Raw genomic sequence first — 19,418 nt, forward strand, 5'->3', positions numbered from 1 at the left:
TGAAATGACAAATTTTTAAAACAATTTGCACTTTCCACAACTAACAATTTGTGATTACAACTTAACACTAGCCATGTGTTAGCAAAAAAAGCCAGGTTTTCGGCTTTCACACACATTAACTACCAATTACAAAGTTTAAAATTTCAGCTGGGACTTAAACTAAACACTTAACTTGCATCTTTTGGCTTTTCTCCTGAATGTGTTTCCATAATTGTTGAAGTAGCTCAGGAGCATTAAGCAAAAAAACATGGTTTTAGTGCATTAATTAGGTAAAAGCTGAAACTTTGCACAAATGTAGAGATATGTGACACGAACAGCATATCAAAAGTCCCATTGCCTCCCATGCTTGCCTTAGCCGCCATACTGGAAAATTTCTGCCAAATTGGAATTCGCTTAAAATTGAAATATCTCATAAAATAATGGTTTTATCAAAAAACATCACTGAATAAAAGTTGTTCAGAACTTATTTTGTAATAGGAATGAGTAGTTTGTTTTACAAAATTGAAGGATTTACATGAAATAAGAATAAAAATAGTAAAACTAATCCTAAAATCTTTTTTTCAAAAACAATTTCCACAAAACTGGTGGTCTGTATGACCATATGTTTCGAAACAAAAGTTATAGAAAAAATAGTCTTCTTTTCAAATATATATACAAGTTTGTACATATCTAGAAAAATAAATTAGTTATCACTGTAAATAAATGGAAAATCAATATGGGAAATGGCCAGACAAACAAATCAAACAGTACCTTTTGTTTTTCTAATTAAAAGATAGCCTTATTTTGCTAGCGTTCCACTCAATTACTGAACATTTATGTCTTTTTATACATTGTTGCATTATGTTTACTAATGAGCTCAGAAATTACAGTGAGAGAAACATACAAATTTTTTTCTGTTACATAGGATGCATGCGAAAGTATGAGTTTTTACATTAATGAACTATATCACATAAATATCTTGTGTACAATTATGTAGTAAATATTCTGTTATTCCACCATCTAAATCTTAAAGTAAAAAAGTTAAAAAAAAAATATTTCAATTGAGATTACAAAGAAATATGCAAAACGAAACGCACATACACATGAAGGACTAGAGCATGTTTGTTGTAAATACATAGGGAATAAACATGCCATGAAGGTACTAATGAGAGTGATTAAAACTAAATTAATTTAAATTTTCAATCATATGTAAACACAACACAAATCAGTAGTTCAGTTAAGAGAACAACTGACATAACTAGTTTGACTAACACTGGAGGAGCAATTCCAATAAAGACATATAGGAAACCTACAAGTACATTGGGTCAGCGTTCACATCATAGCAAAGGAATCTATCTTCTGTGATACATATCAACCAGTAACTGCAAAACATGCTCAACAGTTGGATACCTTACGGTCACGTGGAAGTTTCTCGAAGACCGGCAAAACTCCTGGTTGGAATGGCTACACGCAGACAGCAATGAAAGGTGATAACTTGGAAACTACTCATGTTCTTGCACTTCCCTTCATCAATTTGGACCTAGGAAATCTTTCAACTACATACACAGCACTTCTGCATGCTGTTGAGGGAACTAAGTCCCACAAACAAACTGTGTGGTTACTTTTGACCAACCCCTCTACAAGAAAGCAACTGAAATAACTGCTACCAGTGATGGAGATAGCCCCTTGTCAAAAGTAGTTGTACGCTTGGGTTGATTCCATCTCCTCATGCCCCTACATGGGAGCAGTGGGCACCATAATGAATGAAAGTGGACTGGAAGAATTGTGGACAATAACATATGCTGTAAATTCTGTGAAGCACATGCTACCTGGCCATGCAAACTACTGTGCCCTTCGAGCTCACTTTCTTACACAGACTGCTCTTACACAAATTGTTCTAGAAGTCAGTATGAATGGTGAAGAACGTAGTGCAATCTCGAGTGTCTTTCACTCCTTACTGATCCATAAAACTGATGTTGAAGAGGCCCTAAACAGACATCCTAAAGAACATCAATGAGAAGCTAATGAATATCATTAACCAAAAGAAGGGGCTGAGTCACACAGCACAACTTTGGTTGCAGTATCATGAAAAAGTATCCCTAATGAAGCTCTTTATGAGGGCTGAACGTCCACGACAATGGGATGTGCACCTGTATTGTGTGAGGGAGACGCTTCCACATTTTCACCTGCATGACATTTACGTTATGCCAAAGCAGCCCAGATCCATCTGCAGCAAATGACTGAACTTTTAAGTACAATGCCAGAGAAATATGAACAACTGACCACAAATGGAGTTTTCACAGTGTGTCGGAACAATCGTTATTGGTTTGGAACAAGGAGTGATATGATAATTGAGCAGTTTCTGGTGAAAGGATTTAAATCTTCTAGAGGACCTACAAGCTCTTCGTTGGGTGAGTCGGTAGAGCTGTGGACTGGAACTCGCTGGGCCGGAGTTTGATTCCCCGGCTGGCTGATGAAGAGTTAGAGGAATTTATTTCTGGTGATAGAAATTCATTTCTCGCTATAAATATGTGGTTCGGATTCGACAATAAGCTGTAGGTCCCGTTGCTAAGTAACCAATTGGTTCTTTGCCACGTAAAATAAGTCTAATCCTTCGGGCCAGCCCTAGGAGAGCTGTTAATCAGCTCAGTGGTCTGGTAAAACTAAGGTATACTTAACTTAACTTAGAGGACCTACGCACGGCAGGGGCATTTCTGAAAATACTTTAGTTCAGTGGATAAAAGCAATGCCAGCAAGCACACAAATTTGTGAACCAGTGGAGAATTTTACTGCAAGCGAACAGCATGTTGAATTGCGAGACTCATGCGAAATTCATGAGAATCATTTACAGGTAATGAAAGATTGGCTGAAATCTCACTCTAAATTTTCAAGAAAAATTTAGTGGATTAGTATCTCTAGGAACAGGAATAGTTGCTGATGATTCGGTGAACTGTGACTATGCAAAATCAATTGGCTTGAAAGAAATGTATGATATGGATGGCACAAAGTTCTCAGATACATACCTGAAACAGAAGAATAGAGTGCGGCCAATATCAGTAATGACAAATGGACTTAAAGTTCGCAATGACATTGTTGCAGTGAACTCTCAACAGCTATTCAACAGAACTGTGTGTGTGCTGAAAGATGATGATCAACTGGTCAATTATATGACCTAAGAGCTGGCCCCTAAGCCTCCTTCACTGTTTGATGACATCTCATTGAGGAAAGGAAACAAATCAGCATTAGTAACTATGCTGGAATCTTGTGGACCTTGGAGAGGATTAGTTGCAGATGAAAATATTGGTGGATGGAGGTCATCTCCTTCATAAAGTTGTGTGGCAAGGCCAGCTATGTACCAGGATATTTTTGAAACCTACACAGATTATGTTCTCAAATGTTATGGCAAAGATACAACTGATCTATTTGATGGCTACCCAGAAGAACCAACAATCAAATCTGATGAGCAAAAAGTAGATCACCTAAACATTGTTCTATAGAAGTTGCAGTGGAAGAAGCTTACTCAACCTTACCACAACCAGATTTCCTTTGCAATAAGCATAATAAGACACATCTGATGAATAAGCTTAGAGAACACCTCCATTCTGCTGGTATAACGGTTATAGTTGCTAATAATGATGCAGATATACCAGTTGTCCAAACTGCTTGGTCTTTAGAAGATACAAGACACAAAGTTTCAGTAATAGGTGACGAAACAGACTTACTTGTACTTCTTGTATCCCTTTCTAATCCCTCCATGAAAATGCTTTTCATTAAACCTGGTAAAGCCCACAATCCCAACAAGGCATATGATGTTGGCAAACTTCAAGATAATCTGGAGCACATTTGTCAACATTTGTTGTTCCTCCATGCAGTCACAGGTTGTGACACAACATCAGCTATGTATGGGGAGGGGAAAAAAGTCATTTAATATCTTGAAGAATAGGCAAGACATGTGTGACACAGTTTCTGTATTTAATAACCCAGCAGCATCTAAAAATGGAGTGGCCAAAGCAGGTGAAGCTTTCCTCGTTTCTGTGTACGGAGCAGTGAAAGTTTGGATAAGTATCGCTTTTATGAATACAGTACAAGAGAACAGTAGCAAATATGTCAGTCAAATCTGTATTTAATCTCTCTACATTGCCACCAACAAGTGATGCAGCTCGCTTACACCCTTTTAGGGTGTTCTTGCAACTACAAAATTGGTCTGGCAACCATCTCTCTCCAGTCGAATGGGGATGGGAGTCTAGAGAACTGGACTGAAACCAATACCTTCTATTAATCCTCCAACTCCAGATGAACTGTTACACTTAGTCAGCTGTAATTGCCACAAAGGTTGTCGAGATCAATGTGAATGTAAGAGGGCTGGTTTATTGTGTTCATCCATGTTTAGCCAGTACCACGGAGCTGGATGTGAAAATTCACAACTATTTGAGGAAGAAGATGAATTGGATAGAGAGATGATATAAAATGTATTTTGAAGCATGTATGTTGGCTTTTGTGTGGTATTTACATATGATTCAAAATTTGAATTGATTCAATTTTAATTATCCTCATTAGTACCTTCAAGGAATGTTTATTGCCTATGTACAGTATTTAAAACAAACATGCTCTTTACTTTTTAGTTTAAGATTTAGATGTTGGAATAACAGAATATTTACTAAATAACTGTAAACAGGATATTTGTGTAATATGTTCATTCATATTAAAAAAACTCATACTTCTGCATGCATCCTGTGATAGAAAAAAAATTGTATGTTTCTCTCACTGTAATTTCTGTGCTCATTAGTAAACATTATGCAACAATGTATAAAAAGACATAAATGTTCAAAAATTGAGTGGAACGCTAGCAAAATAAGGCTATCTTTTAATTAGAAAAACAAAAGGTACTGTTTGATTTGTTTGTCTGGCCATTTCCCATACTGATTTTCTGTTTATTTACAGTGATAACTACTTTATTTTTCTAGATATGCACAAAGTTGTATATATATTTGAAATTATTTTTTCTATAAATTTTGTTTCGAAACATTTGGTCACACAGACCACCAGTTCTGTGGAAACTGTTTTTGAAAATAAGATTATAGGATTAGTTTTACTATTTTTATTCTTATTTTATATAAATCCTTCAATTTTGTAAAACAAACTACTCATTCCTATTACAAAATAAGTTCTGAACAACTTTTATTCAGTGATGTTTTTTGATAAACCATTATTATACAAGGTATTTCAATTTTAAGCAAATTCCAATTTGGCGGCTAAGGCAAGTGTGGGAGGTCATGGGACATTTGATATGTTGTTCATGTCACATATCTCTACATTTGTGCAGTGTCTTGGCTTTTATCTAATTATTTCACATCAAAACCCCAAACTTCCTAGGCCAAAGCTCAGAGTGCTGACGATAACTGAATCTGTTCCAAATGGACCATTGCAAGTTAACCCTTAAACGCCAACTGGACGTATCATACGTCGACTAAAATTGTCTGTTGGGTGCGAGTGGACGTACCGTCACGTCGACTACAAAAATTTCAACCTTTGGTCAACTTTGACTCGACCGAAATGGTCGAAAAACGCAATTGTAAGCTAAAACTCTTACATTCTAGTAATATTCAATCATTTACCTTCATTTTGCAACAAATTGGAAGTCTCTGGCACAATATTTCGATTTATGGTGAATTTTTTAAAAAAACTTTATCCTTACGCCCGCGCGGTAACTCGGCCGAAAATTTCAGAAATTCTTTCGTCATTTTATTGTAAGTTTTGCACTGTTTTATATTAGCCGTTACATAAAGTTTATATGAAAATGTGCGCAATTTCATGTAAAATACAGTAACATACAACCCATGGTTGTAGCTTTTATCAGTTTGGAAATATTTTCATATAAACCATGATAACTGCCAAAATTTCAACCTTCGGTCAACTTTGACTCGACCGAAATGGTAAAAAAACGCAATTGTAAGCTAAAACTCTTACATTCTAGAAATATTCAATCATTTACCTTCATTTTGCAATAAATTGGAAATCTCTAGCACAATATTTCGATTTATGGTGAATTTTTAAAAAAAACTTTTTCCTTACGTCCGCGGGCAGAAATTCTTTAAATCACGTTGTCGTAATGTTTGCACCGTTTTATATTAGTCGTTACATAAAGTTTTATATATGGAAGTGTGTGCAATTTCATGTAGAATACAACAGAAAATAACTAATGGTTGTAGCTTTTATCAGTTTCGAAATATTTTCATATAAATCACGATAACTGCCAAAATTTCAACCTTCGGTCAACTTTAACTCGACCAAAATGGTAAAAAAAGCAATTATAAGCTAAAACTCTTACATTCTAGTAATATTCAATCATGTACCTTCATTTTGCAACAAACTGGAAGTCTCTAGCACAATACTTCGATTTATGGTGAATTTCTGAGAAAAAAAAAAAATAAAAAAAATTCCTTACGTCTGCACGCGGTAACTCGGCTGAACAACTCAGAAATTCTTTCGTCACGTTGTCATAATGTTTGCATCGTTTTACATTAGTCGTTACATAAACTTTTATATATGAAAATGTGCGCAATTTCATGTAGAATACAACAGATAATAGCTCATGGTTGTAGCTTTTATCAGTTTTGAAATATTTTCACATAAATCACGATAACTGCCAAAATTTCAACATTCAGTCAACTTTAACTCGACCGAAATGGTCGAAATACGCAATTGTAAGCTAAAACTCTTACATTCTAGTAATATTCAATCATTTACCTTCATTTTGCAATAAATTGGAAGTCTCTAGCACAATATTTCGATTTATGGTGAATTTTTGAAAAAAACATTTTCCTGACGTCTGCACGGTAACTCGGCCGAACATCTCAGAAATTCTTTCATCAAGTTGTCGTAATGTTTGCACCGTTTTATATTAGTCGTTACATAAAGTTTTATATACGAAAATGTGCGCAATTTCATGTACAATACAACAGAAAATAACTCATGGTTGTAGCTTTTATCAGTTTTGAAATATTTTCATATAAATCACGATAAATAGAAAAAATTCGACTTTCGGTCAACTTAAACTCGACCGAAATGGTCGAAAACTGCAATTGTAAGCTAAAATACTTACAGTCTAGTAATATTCAATCAATTAGCTTCATTTTTCAACAAACGGGAAGCCTCTAGCACAACATTTCGATTTATGGTGAATTTTTGAAAAAAACATTTTTAAATCCGCGCATTACTTAATTCATGCATCATTTTGTGATAATATTTTCTCTGTGTTGCTTTGATCGTTTTACAATTTGTTTATACCAAAATCATCGCAATTTAGTGTACAATACAAAGAAAAAAAAATAACCCGTTAACTTTAACCAATTTGCTCACAGCGCGATTTGTATAAAATTATATATGAAAATTTTTTTTTTGCGCTGTCATATATTTCAATATTTATATATGATAATGATATTTTTTTTCATTTCTGATGGTTGCATACTAAACTTCAGGCAATGACAAAAAAGGAGCCAAAAATGAACTCTTAATCTTAAAAACTAAGCGTGCTGTGATTTTTTGAAAAAAACTTTTTTTCCGCTTCTGCGCTAACTTCCAAACGCCGCCGGCATACGGGAGACGTTTTTGTAAATAGAGGCTCGGCGTTTAAGGGTTAATGGCATCCTGGTCCCTTCTTGCCAGTCTGTTTGTCGACAGTATGGCAGACTGCACATGCGCAATAATCACTTCCTCTTCAAGCAGGAATGACGAAGGAAAGAACCTAGGTAGAGCTTTGCTGTAAGTATAGGAAAGAGCCCTATTATCTTTGAGTCCATTACATACTCCATCATAGTGTTTATCATTCTGACACAATACCTGGCCATGAGACCAACTAAAAGAGAATTCTTTGATATTAGTTTGGTCACAATGGAGCTCTGACAGACCCAAGGAAGGTAACTCCTTGAGGACGAAACAAGCAGCTACACTATCAAAAATAGAGTAGTTGCAATTTTTAAACCCAGCTTTAAAAAAGAAACGTATCTCTGAATTAAGTTTCCTTCGGCAACTAAAGGCAGTGATGATATCAGTTAAATGAAACCAGCTGATTAATTTAAGAATTTAAACAAAACCAGAATGCAAATGGCAAAAGATCACTCTGTTCATATTTTGTAATACAATAATATAACAATAATACATGCTATATGACTAAATACAGTAAAACAATGATTTTATTAAAATTATCATTATTCTCAATACCAATATTACTTGAAATTGGTAAATGGATATTTGTCAGTGTAACAACCTAATTGGGGTAGTAGTCTCTCTCTCTCTCTCTCTCTCTTTCTATGGTGATGCGCCATCCTCCACTAAAAAATTCCAGCTTTCAGAATTCTGGATGAAGCAATTGTAAACCTGTACCAATATAAGGAACCGAATCAAGAAATAGCTGATTGGTGGCATCATTTACCATAACTATCGAGTGTTCACTAAGAGTTGTGTTAAAAATGTTAAGTTGTTAAACTCTGCCGATTCTCAATGGTGGCTTCCATAAGTAAACATAAAATACATTTCTACTCATCCTTCACGCAATGAAGATCTGAAGAAAGAATACCAGTAAATTAAAGCTCCAGGTTACAGCAGAGGCTGAATAAAACGAATAATGGGCAGGCAAAAGTGATGTCCAGAACTGGCAAAATCACACTTAATGCTTATACAATCAAGTAATGTGCACTTTTTAAAGCCAACTCTGTTAGTTTACAAGAAAAAGTATCTCTGAATTATATCTCTTCTAGCAGCTAATGGCAATGAAGATACTGACAGTATTCAATTACCCAAGATTTTGAGAATGTAAACAATATCAAATGCAAATGGCGTACAATGAAAATGTTTATTAATATGATAATAATGCATTCAATATACTGTAATTCCATATAGCAAACAAAACAATCTTCATTTTAATCATTCATCATTATTATAAATATAATTATCTGTATTGTTTAACTTTTGCAAATGATCACTTTCCTCCACAAAATATTTCGGTTTTTAGAATTACGGATAAGAGATCGTACACTTGTATACAGTCGACCCCCAGTATTCATGGGGGATACATACCACTACCCCTCATGAATACCTCAAATCTGCAAATACTTACAACCAATCTAAAAATGCTTATAACTGCCTAATTTCATAGTTCAAACAACAAAAAAAACATCTAAAAATGCTTATACCTGAATATCTTAATAGTTTTATCACAAACAGTACATCAAGAAAATGTTATGAAAATGCAGTAATCTGAGAATTTTTCTCCATGAAAAATGCCACGAATAGGCGAATTTTCTACGAATAATGTGTACACATGTTCCACAGAAATCCGCGAATAGATAAAGCCGCGAATCTGGAATTGCAAATAGGCGGGGATTCGCGGGGGGTTCACTGTATATAAATTTTTAAAAATTTGAAAAAACTGCTCTCTGATGGTTGGCAACGCTACACGACCTCAGGAAAATGTTCGTAACGCTACTTACTCTCATAAACAGACTAATAAAGGGTTTTGGGGGGTGGGGGGAGGCGTGGAGAAGTTTCCATGGTAGGGGATGGGTTGGACGGCTGGGTACCATGGGAAAAGAGGGGCAGTAAGGCTGTGTAAAGGGGATGTTTCGGAAGGTGGTTGGAGCTGGGGAGCTGTTTCTCTAGGTGGGAGGGGGTGGAGATAGTGTTGGATGAGTGAAGAGGGCTTGTTTCCTGTTTCCATGTTTAAGGGGAGCACCAACACCATAAGGCCCCATTATAAAGCAAATTATTGTTTCTAGCTTATGATTGAAGGGATTTCCTTCAAATTTTTACCACTTATTCTACAACTAATAATGAAAATTCTCTCATGGAAGAAGTTAGAAATTTGACCTCAAAGTTCATTTGTTTTGCAGTTGAATAAAAACTATGATGTCACTTTTCAAAATTAATATGCAAAATTAAAAGTTGTACAGAAAATTGGTTTTCCCAACAACAAAATAAATGCAAAATTAAAAGTTGCAATGAAAAGTGATTTTCCTGATGACAAAACAAAGATACATAGTTATACTACACTCTGTAAAAGTTTCATTGAAATTGGTTCAGTCTTCTTGGAGAAATAAGCATTTAGTTTCGAAAAAAGTAAGTTTTGTGAAAACAGCAAAACAAAAAAATTTTTGGACTCAAAAATCCTGAGAGAATCAGGACATCTTGAGCAAGTTATCCCTATATCAATATAACCCGTCTTCTCTGACACATTCTGTAGAAAGAATAGAATATTTTAGTGGGTGACAGTGTTTTAATAAATTTTTTCACATTTACGTGCTTTTTTTACAATCTGTCATTCACAGTGCCATACAAGCAATGAACAGAATTGTCCAAGAACCAATCTGAACATTTTTTTAGCAATAACGTTTCTAGATACATTTATTTACACATATAAGTCTAAAACAATGTAAAACTTACTTGATCCTATCCTGAATTATTCATACAGACATTTTTTACAAGTCTTTTTTTACAATTTGTGGTTCACAGTGCCATGCAAGCAATAAACAAAACTGTCAATAAACTAATCTAAAAGAATTATTTTTTAACATTATCACTTCAGGATATGTTTATTTGACACAAAACAGTTGAAAACTGTTAATGACTAAAATTCCATAATTCCTGAAAATTCGGCAGTCGGCATGTCCCTTAACATACAGTAATTTATATTTTTAAAGGATACGTACAGTACTGAGAGAGAGAGAGAGAGAGAGAGAGAGAGAGAGAGAGAGAGAGAGAGAGAGAGAGAGAGAGAGAAGAGAGAGAGAGACAATAACTGAGGTATTTAAATCGAAGCCTAAGTATAGTAACGCATGAACCCCTTCACTTTATTTATTTAGTCATAATTCATGCTACAGTATTCTCATTTACATTTTTACTGTTTTCTCATTTTTTATTTTTACAAACCAAAAGATAAACAATTTTGTATATAGGATACCTACGTACATACGCACTCATTTGATGGCGTTGGTGAACTTTCTGGATATTGTTTGGTTTTGTCTTGCCTTCATGTGCAAATTCACATTTTAAAGATTTTTACGGTGATTACAGATGAAATAAGTGATAAAATATTCTCTTCTGTACTGTTCTGATATGTGTGCTAACCATACTTAGTCAACTAAACCTGCATCGTAAGCATGAAGAGCAGCACACACAGGTAAGTAACAGAGCAAAAAGTACTTTCATAAAGTTTTATTTGAATTGTTATTTTGATAAAATTGTTTGTATAAACTATCATGTTGTGTTGCATATAAGAGAGGGATGATGTCTGACTTAGTATGTATGTAGAGAGAGAGAGAGAGAGAGAGAGAGAGAGAGAGAGAGAGAGAGAGAGAGAGAGAGAGAGAGAGAGAGAGAGAGAGAGAGAGAGAGAGAATGAAATATCAAGTGAAAATATTCACTTGTGCATTGTTATATGTGTGATAATCAATACTCAGTGTTAGCTTAGCTTGTAATGAAATAACTGTACAGTAAATCGAGCAAAACAAAAAACAAAAATGGCAAACATGACACTGCACTACGAAACACACAGGAATGCACTTGTAGATGTACGTGCACACAGAGAGGCATATAAGTAAAGCTTCCATGATGTTATGAGGGGAAATGAAAAATCATTAATTATAATAAACAAAAAATGATCAACTACTTTTTAGTAGTGTTCTTAAAATGAATTTGCTCTGGACAGTCGTCATTGAGAAATACCATATGTACTAAAGATGTAAACACAGTGTTGTAATCTGAAGTTCTCACAAGCTACGTTGGCAATGATGCCCCAACCCTTTGTAAGCGAAGGTGGTGATTGGAATACAGCAACTGTTCATGTGGTTATTCATTTGAGTGTGTTGAATGCACTTGCAAGTGCTAATTCAAGTTGTTTTTTCTGTAGCAGTCAATTATAGTCTTTAAAGTAAAGAAAAAACTGTCAAATTATTAACACCTCCGATTGATTTGAGAATATTATGATTACATTATAATTCAAATAGTCAAAGTCAAGGATTTTACACATTTTTGAATGCAGTCTGATTCATTTATCTTCAATATCCGGTGAATATATAAAAGATAGGTCAAAATCATATCAATCATTAAAGTCATTTAAATACGGAGATGCTATATAAAATGAATATAATAGTCTCAGTGGCCAAATAACACATTTATTGCTTAAAAAACATGCGTCTTATGTAGGGGGGCAAAATGATCACTTGAATAGCCAGTTACTGAAATTGGAGGTAATTTCAAATGCAGTAGTTAACCAAGCTGACCTAGAATAAAAAAAAACAGCTGTCAGCAGAGTAAGCATTCTGAGATATACATACACTGGAAGTACAAAGGAGGAGTATCTTGACTTCAATAATGGAGGACTTCTTGAAAGACACTAAACATATTGGACAGATAATGAGCCAGACGAGAATCGTTGTAATTACGGTCTTCAACTATCTCCGTGAGCAACATGATCAGGAATAAAGCAACAACACAAGAGTGGAGAAATGTACTCCTCATCCCCTAGGGTCAGAACATCACCAGTAATGGGAGCTTTGGATAATTTTGATAAGGATTGTGTATGCCGGGAAATAATGGTTCTCTACGAAAGAGGTGAAATTCCAACAATCAAGAAATTACTGGAAAAGGTGAAGGAGACACCTGTGTTTTTTCCCTGGTGCTTATACGTCCCTTCTCAAGCTTGTTAAGGAAATTGGGTTTCACTATAAAAAGGTTGAAAGTGGCAGGAAGTTGTTAATGAAAAGGAACAATACTGTTCTTGCAAGAATTAAATATCTAAGACTTATTGATGAAAACAGAAAATCCGACACTCCAAGGGCAGAAATATATGTGGATGAAACATGGGTCAATCAAAATGAGTGTATGAACAAATGTTAGACATTATCCGATGGAACTGTTGGTCCAAGAGTGAAAACGGGAAAAGGAGCTACATTTATCATAGTGCATGCTAGGGGAGAAAATGGATTCGTACCTGGAGGATTGCTAATTTTTTTTATAAAAAAATGGTAATAAGGGCGATTACCATGACAGTATGAATCATACATGCTTCCTATCATGGTTTCAAACACAGCTACTGGCAAACATTCCAGCTCGGTCTCTCACTGTCTTAGATAATGCTTCATATCATTCCAAAATATCAAACAAAGCACCTGTCAGCAGTTCAAAGAAAGCAGAAATTGTCTCCTGGTTAACCAAACACAGTATAGCTCATGACTGTTCTTTTACCAAATGCGAACTTCTTGATGTGGTAAAGCAGCACAAGTACCTATAGGAGTATGAAATTGACAAAATTGCTCGGGATGCTGGCCATAAGGTACTTAGACTTCTTCCTTCTCATTGCAAATTCAACCTCATAGAATTGATTTGGGCACAAATAAAAAATGAGGTTAAAAATGCAATTCAAATCAAAATCAGGCTTTGACAAATGTTGAACATATAACTAAATGTGCAATAGACAGAGTAACAGCAGAGGACTGGAGGTCATGTATGCATCACACAAGTGGAGGATATTTATAGAAGTAGTGATATAGCACTTGACCATCTAACTAAAAAAATTGGCTATAAACATCACCAGTGACAGTGAGGAGTCAGAAAGCGATGACGGAAATAATTGCTGTACAGTAAACCCCCCGTATTCGCGTTCTCATGGTTCGCGGACTCACACATTCGCAGCTTTCTCTGTGGAACATATCTAGCCATCATTTGCGGAAAATTCGCCCATTCGCGGTATTTTTCACTGAGAAATATTCACTAATTACTATATTTTCATATATTTTTCATGAATAAATCCACTTTTTGTGATAAAACTATTAAAACACTCAGGTATAAGCATTTTTACAGGGTTTTTCTTGGTTTAAGCTATCAAAATGGGCAGTTCTAAGTGTTTTTAGATGGGTTTTAAGCATTCGCGGATTTGACCTATTCGCGGGGGTGTGTGGGACGCATCCCCCGCGAATATGGGGGGTTCACTGTACTTAAATGAAATGTTTAAAGTACCAATGATGAATGAATATGTTATTTTAAGGTACTGTTTGATGTATCCAATGATGAATCAATTTGTTTTCTTTTGCTGAGTCAATTAAATATTTGATGTATCAAGACACAGTATATATTTATTTTACCTAAATATGTTTACATATAATTGCAGCAAGTTTCCGATCTAAAAAGTATTAGACTGGGTTATAACACACCGAAACTTATAGTTATCTGTAGCAAAATATAGCCCTTTGTTGGCCGAGTTGGTTGAGCTTCAGACCGTCATTCGATGGGCCGGAGTTCGATTCCCGCCGCCGGCTGATAAAGAGTTAGAGGAATTTATTTCTGGTGATAGAAATTCATTTCTCGCTATAATGTGGTTCGGATTCCACAATAAGCTGTAGGGCCCGTTGCTAAGTAACCAATTGGTTCTTAGCCATGTAAAATAAGTGTAATCCTTCGGGCCAGCCCTAGGAGAGCTGTTAATCAGCTCAGTGGTCTGGTAAAACTAAGCTATACTTACTTATTTTGTAGCAAAATATAAAGATGGCAACACTGACTTACTCACTCAAGTTGTCTACGATGAGCAAGCTGATCACTGAGTGGCTGTTTATCTGGACATTTCACCTCCCCACTGCCATCATGCATATTTTATGGTGTCTTATGGTTCATATAATCATATAGCACATTGGGAGGAGTGTTACTCAGGTAAGAGATCCTCATCATAAAGATACCTGATGCCTCTTTGGAGGGTGACCCCTTCAGCAGGAGGGGTACGGTTACTGTGCCAAAACCCTGTAGAGTCAATGATGGATAACTAACAGGTACCTACAAACAAGATGGTACACTTCCTATACTCATCACTGAGTACCTCCAAGCTTCCCAAAAATCAAAAACAGGTCTAAAAAGCACTAGGCAGAAAAAAGCTACAAATCAATTTAGGACATAATTTCCCTGCACAAACCATACGAGCTAACGCTCTGCAATAACCGTATTGAATCTCCACACCATAAAGACAAATCATAGTAAATACAGAATAAGCAAATTTAAAAGCTGTAGCCACTGCTACCACGTTAAATGGCTTACCTTCACTTCAGGATACAAATTAGCAAGAGCGTCCTTCACCAAAGACCTAATGAAAAGGACATTACATTCCTACTCACCAGCTCTGGCTTCCGAACACCATACACAGATCCTTTACATCTGCTTTAATAACTATAGTGCAATTCAGAGAATTCTTAACGTCCTTACCGCACTCACAAAGGGTTCAAGTTCCTCACGCCCTAGTGATTCCATGCTAGATTAAGAAACTTTTGTAAGTAAGGGCCTAACCCAAAACAATTCTTAGTCCAAAATAAGGCAAAAAGAACTGTCTTGTCTTTAGCAAAGCCTACCTTAACTGACAAAGCTTGTAACCATCTAACCCTTTAGCTGTAGCTAAGACTACTGTGAAGAGTTTCTACAGAAACCTCATTAAATTGAGTTTGTTCCAAAAGGTTTACAACATAATGAACTGAAAAACAGCATACAGATCCAAGAAATCTGAGAAACTCTACATTAACACCTCAAATGACACCTAGATGTCTTTGTCCTCAAACAAGCCTAACAGCCGAAGCTAACATGGCCCTTTAACCTTAAGGACTGCTACCGAAAACTTTTTCTCATGCTTGAGAAACAACAGAAATCTTATTGAGCAGCTTATAGAGATACCGGTACTGGAAAAACCCCTTAATGTGGCACCATGACCTATAAACCTAGCGGGCAATGGAGGAGGAGAAGAAACACTGGAAGAACAAGGATAAGACTGAGTATGCTGGTTTGCCCAACAAATTGTCTACTTAATCTATCAGACTTTTGTATCTTCTGACACTTCGTAAAATTATTCATTCTCTCACCAGATCACTCCTTATTTTCTTCACAAAAAGAAAACCACACTCATGCCTCAACAGCTAGGCTAACACACATGCAACCATCACGCACAAGTGAAACATTCAGTTTCCACAAACACGTTCCTATACAGCCTTATGTTTTCATCTCTGCTTGCTGTAGATGACACAATGCAAAAACGGAAAAAAAAAAAAAACGGAAGGCAAGCACATACCATATAGGAGAAAATCAGCCAGAAATAGTAAAAATTATTACTAACGCCAATTCACACCGTCTGTACAAGGACATGGCATGAAGAATTCTGACAAGAATGTAAACACTCCAATACCACCTGGTGGTAAACAGGTGATTACAGAGACCGTCCTAGTAGGTTACTCAAGCATTTTTTTTAAACTTTGAATGCTGATCGCACCTAATGGCGCAAAGATAAAAGCTAACTTAAACAGTAGGTAAGATTCATTCAAAATAATTCATTTTACCTTTTTAAGAACTATGTCAGTACAGTGTGTTTGCTACTAATACAGATTATATTGTGGGGTCATTAACTATGCCAATCTTAAAAGATTATAATGTGGGGGTCATTACATAAGCAAATCTTTAAATGGAGGTAGAAGTTTTATATGATGCGTTATGGGATACTTGTAAATATGAAACATTATGATATACTCTACATCCTGGGCTTCCTCACTAAACCTACTACTCTGTTTTTGTATAGCTCACAAAGAAGCAAAGGCAAGAATCACAATTCAAATAACAACTCCAGTAAGAAACTATAAGCAAGTCATCAACATACTGTTAACAGATCATTATGGTTTGCAGAAGGCTAAACATTGTAATTGAATGTTTATGATCACTATTACATTATAACAAAGGTAAGCTAATTTACATTCTAAAATTCCCACTGGGATTACGTCCAACAATGCACTTTGGATGGTAGCTGTACAATATTAAAGGCTTTCTGTAGGATTCCTAGGGCCCATACCTGCAATGATACCTACCTTTTATTTTTCACCCATTCCTTTCAGTTCCTTTCCATCTACCTGTCTGACTGAGTCCAATTCTTAAACTCTCTTTCAAGAATAAATAGAAGGGTTTGTAGTATGAGCATAAAAATAATAGGCTGACTTGGCTAAATAGTGCTTTATAATAGTAATACTATGACATAATCTACATACCATTAACTGGAGTGTGTTCAAGAACTGCCCTCTGCCTGAACTTCCTTCATCGAACTGTGATGTCATCTTTTTGAACAAAGGATCGACATCAAATTCCAAGTCAAACTGACTAATGTTTATGTTTCTTAAGTTTGCTTCTATCACTGCCTTTTTCTTGGTCTGTAAATATGACACAAAATGAAATATGTCTGCAATTAACACACACACATTGCAGAAGCTAAGCCAAATTAAATACAAGACTAATGAAAAACTGAGGACACCATAAATACAGAAGACAAGAGTATGTCAGCCGTAATTTTGTAGATATGGTAAAGCTCTAATAACCAAAATAAAAAAAATCTAAGCCTGAGTCATCTTTGTTCAATAGCGCTTCCCTTACATTCTGCAAGATAATTACATAACAGGTATTGCAGTAGCTGATAAGTGTTTCACAAATAATTCAAAACAGAAAAACATGTACATAAAAAATAACTGTACCTTTGGTTTTCTTTTTGAAATCCCTCTATCATCTTCAACCATCTCACCATCACCATCCTTTTTTTCTTTATCTTGCGTTCTTCCAAGACCTCCAGCCATTTTCAATGTGTCTGTGTGAACACTGTCAACACGATAGGCATAGATCTTTGTGCTTGCATCCAGGGTACAACTTGCAACCTTTAGAAAAATTTTAAACCAAAATAAAAATTAACCTACAATTCAATCCTTCAGGAGTCTAATAATTCTTGTTTAAGGGTATTGGCGGGGTCGGGGATTAATTTTGAGTGACGGTGTTCAAACTTCCACAGGTGTTACCTCTAGTTTGACCGAAGATGCATACAAAATTTCAGGTGAATTGGATGGGAAAAAAAAAAAAAAAAAAAAAAAAAAAAATCTGAATATTTTTCTTTTAAAACAACATTTTTTGTGTTTTTTTAAATACATCTCCTTCTTTATTTATCATTCAATTTAAAAACAAAAATAATAGCAGAAAGTTTAGTTCCTATCAAATAAAATGGCAAACTCAAAAATTTAATATGTGATGTATGCTATTTTAAAAAAATATTTTAAAAAGTGCAATAAAAAATACTATAAAATATATTAAATCTTGGTAAAAAAAAATTTTTTTAGAGTAAAAAGAAAAATAAATTTGCCGATGTGTTCTCTCACTATCTTTCTTCAAATTGCTTTATAGATTTTTAAAATCCATTCATAAATATGGGAGTTTTTGGAATTTGAATGTAGAAAAAGTAAGTTTTGAGAAAAATGCAGTTAAAGTTTTGCTAACCATTTATTTTGCTTTTGCAAGCATATAAAGTTTCTTGGAAAAGCCTACATGGCACTTGTTCCCCTCTCTTTTATAAGAGATATATTATTCCCTCTAAAAAAACATTTATCACTTTAAGAAAATAGTTTATATTATTTTTGGGGATAATCATAGAATGCCACTCGACTCTTGTGCTGCCAGGTTTTTAAGAGGCTAATGAGCCCCTCCTTCATATCCTCCTTTTGATGTTCTTTGCTTCTTTTGTTTTCTTGAATGCATAGCATACATTCGTTTCCTGGTCTTCTCTTTCATCTGAAGGCCTTTCAGGCTTTCTCCTGTCATTTTTCTCATAACAGGCAGCAATGAACTTGCTGCATAGCTGATATCATGTTCCAATCTTTATGACCGTGCTATCACTCAATTTGTTGAGTCCTCCAAGCTCACTCCTAAACATAACTTTGTTTGTTGTTGTTACATATTTCGAAACATATTGTGTATCTTTTTCAAGGCCATAAGACGAAAGACAATCCTCTTCCGAACGTGGTTTATGCATTCTTCCTTGAGCACTGGATATGGAGTGCCGTAAGGACCAGTGCCCTCATTCAAACTGCATACTCCTTTATATACTGTCGAATCCCCTCCACCAACAAATACTTTATAATATATGAATTCCCTGTCTAGTGATCTTTGCCACAATGTGAGAGCACCAGCAGCTTCCATATCTCCAGAAGCTATGTCAGGGACAGCAATTACATCTTGAAAATGCTCATTCTCTTCCTCCTCCCTCTCCTCATCATCAGATAACTTCCAAACAAAGTCGTCGGTGACATCATCATCATCATCTTGATATATTTTTGCAAGGGAATAATAGATTTCACTCGGAGCGGGCTTAGTAATAAGAAGTACTTGGCATCTCCTCAGCACACGTGGTTGGTGGCAACTTGTGAGAAGCCATAACATTAGCTGTGTCTATACTTTTAGCTTCAATATAAGTTTTGATATTGCGAGAGCTTGCTTCCCTTCGGTTACTAAACTTCTTTTTTGGCATGTTGGTAATATATATAATACACAATTGACGTCGAAAAGTCCAAGGAAATGTTGCGATGGATTGAAAATAACAAATACTCGATTACATTAACAAAATA

At 35.3% G+C, this 19,418-nt stretch overlaps 1 protein-coding gene across 4 annotated transcripts in view; it reads right to left on the minus strand.

Moving 5' to 3' along the window:
- barr (barren) overlaps positions 1-19,418 on the minus strand; it is a 363,219-nt gene that overhangs the window by 232,916 nt on the left and 110,885 nt on the right. For all 4 annotated transcript variants that reach the window (XM_067101907.1, XM_067101909.1, XM_067101908.1 and 1 more), the window contains exons 5-6: positions 17,508-17,684; positions 17,031-17,189 (exon numbers count right to left, since the gene is read on the minus strand). In XM_067101907.1, the coding sequence (XP_066958008.1) occupies positions 17,031-17,189; positions 17,508-17,684 (336 nt within the window). The remainder of the gene's footprint in view (positions 1-17,030; positions 17,190-17,507; positions 17,685-19,418) is intronic.

Source organism: Macrobrachium rosenbergii, chromosome 58 (assembly GCF_040412425.1).
Source record: "Macrobrachium rosenbergii isolate ZJJX-2024 chromosome 58, ASM4041242v1, whole genome shotgun sequence".
Taxonomy (NCBI): Eukaryota; Metazoa; Arthropoda; class Malacostraca; order Decapoda; family Palaemonidae; genus Macrobrachium; species Macrobrachium rosenbergii.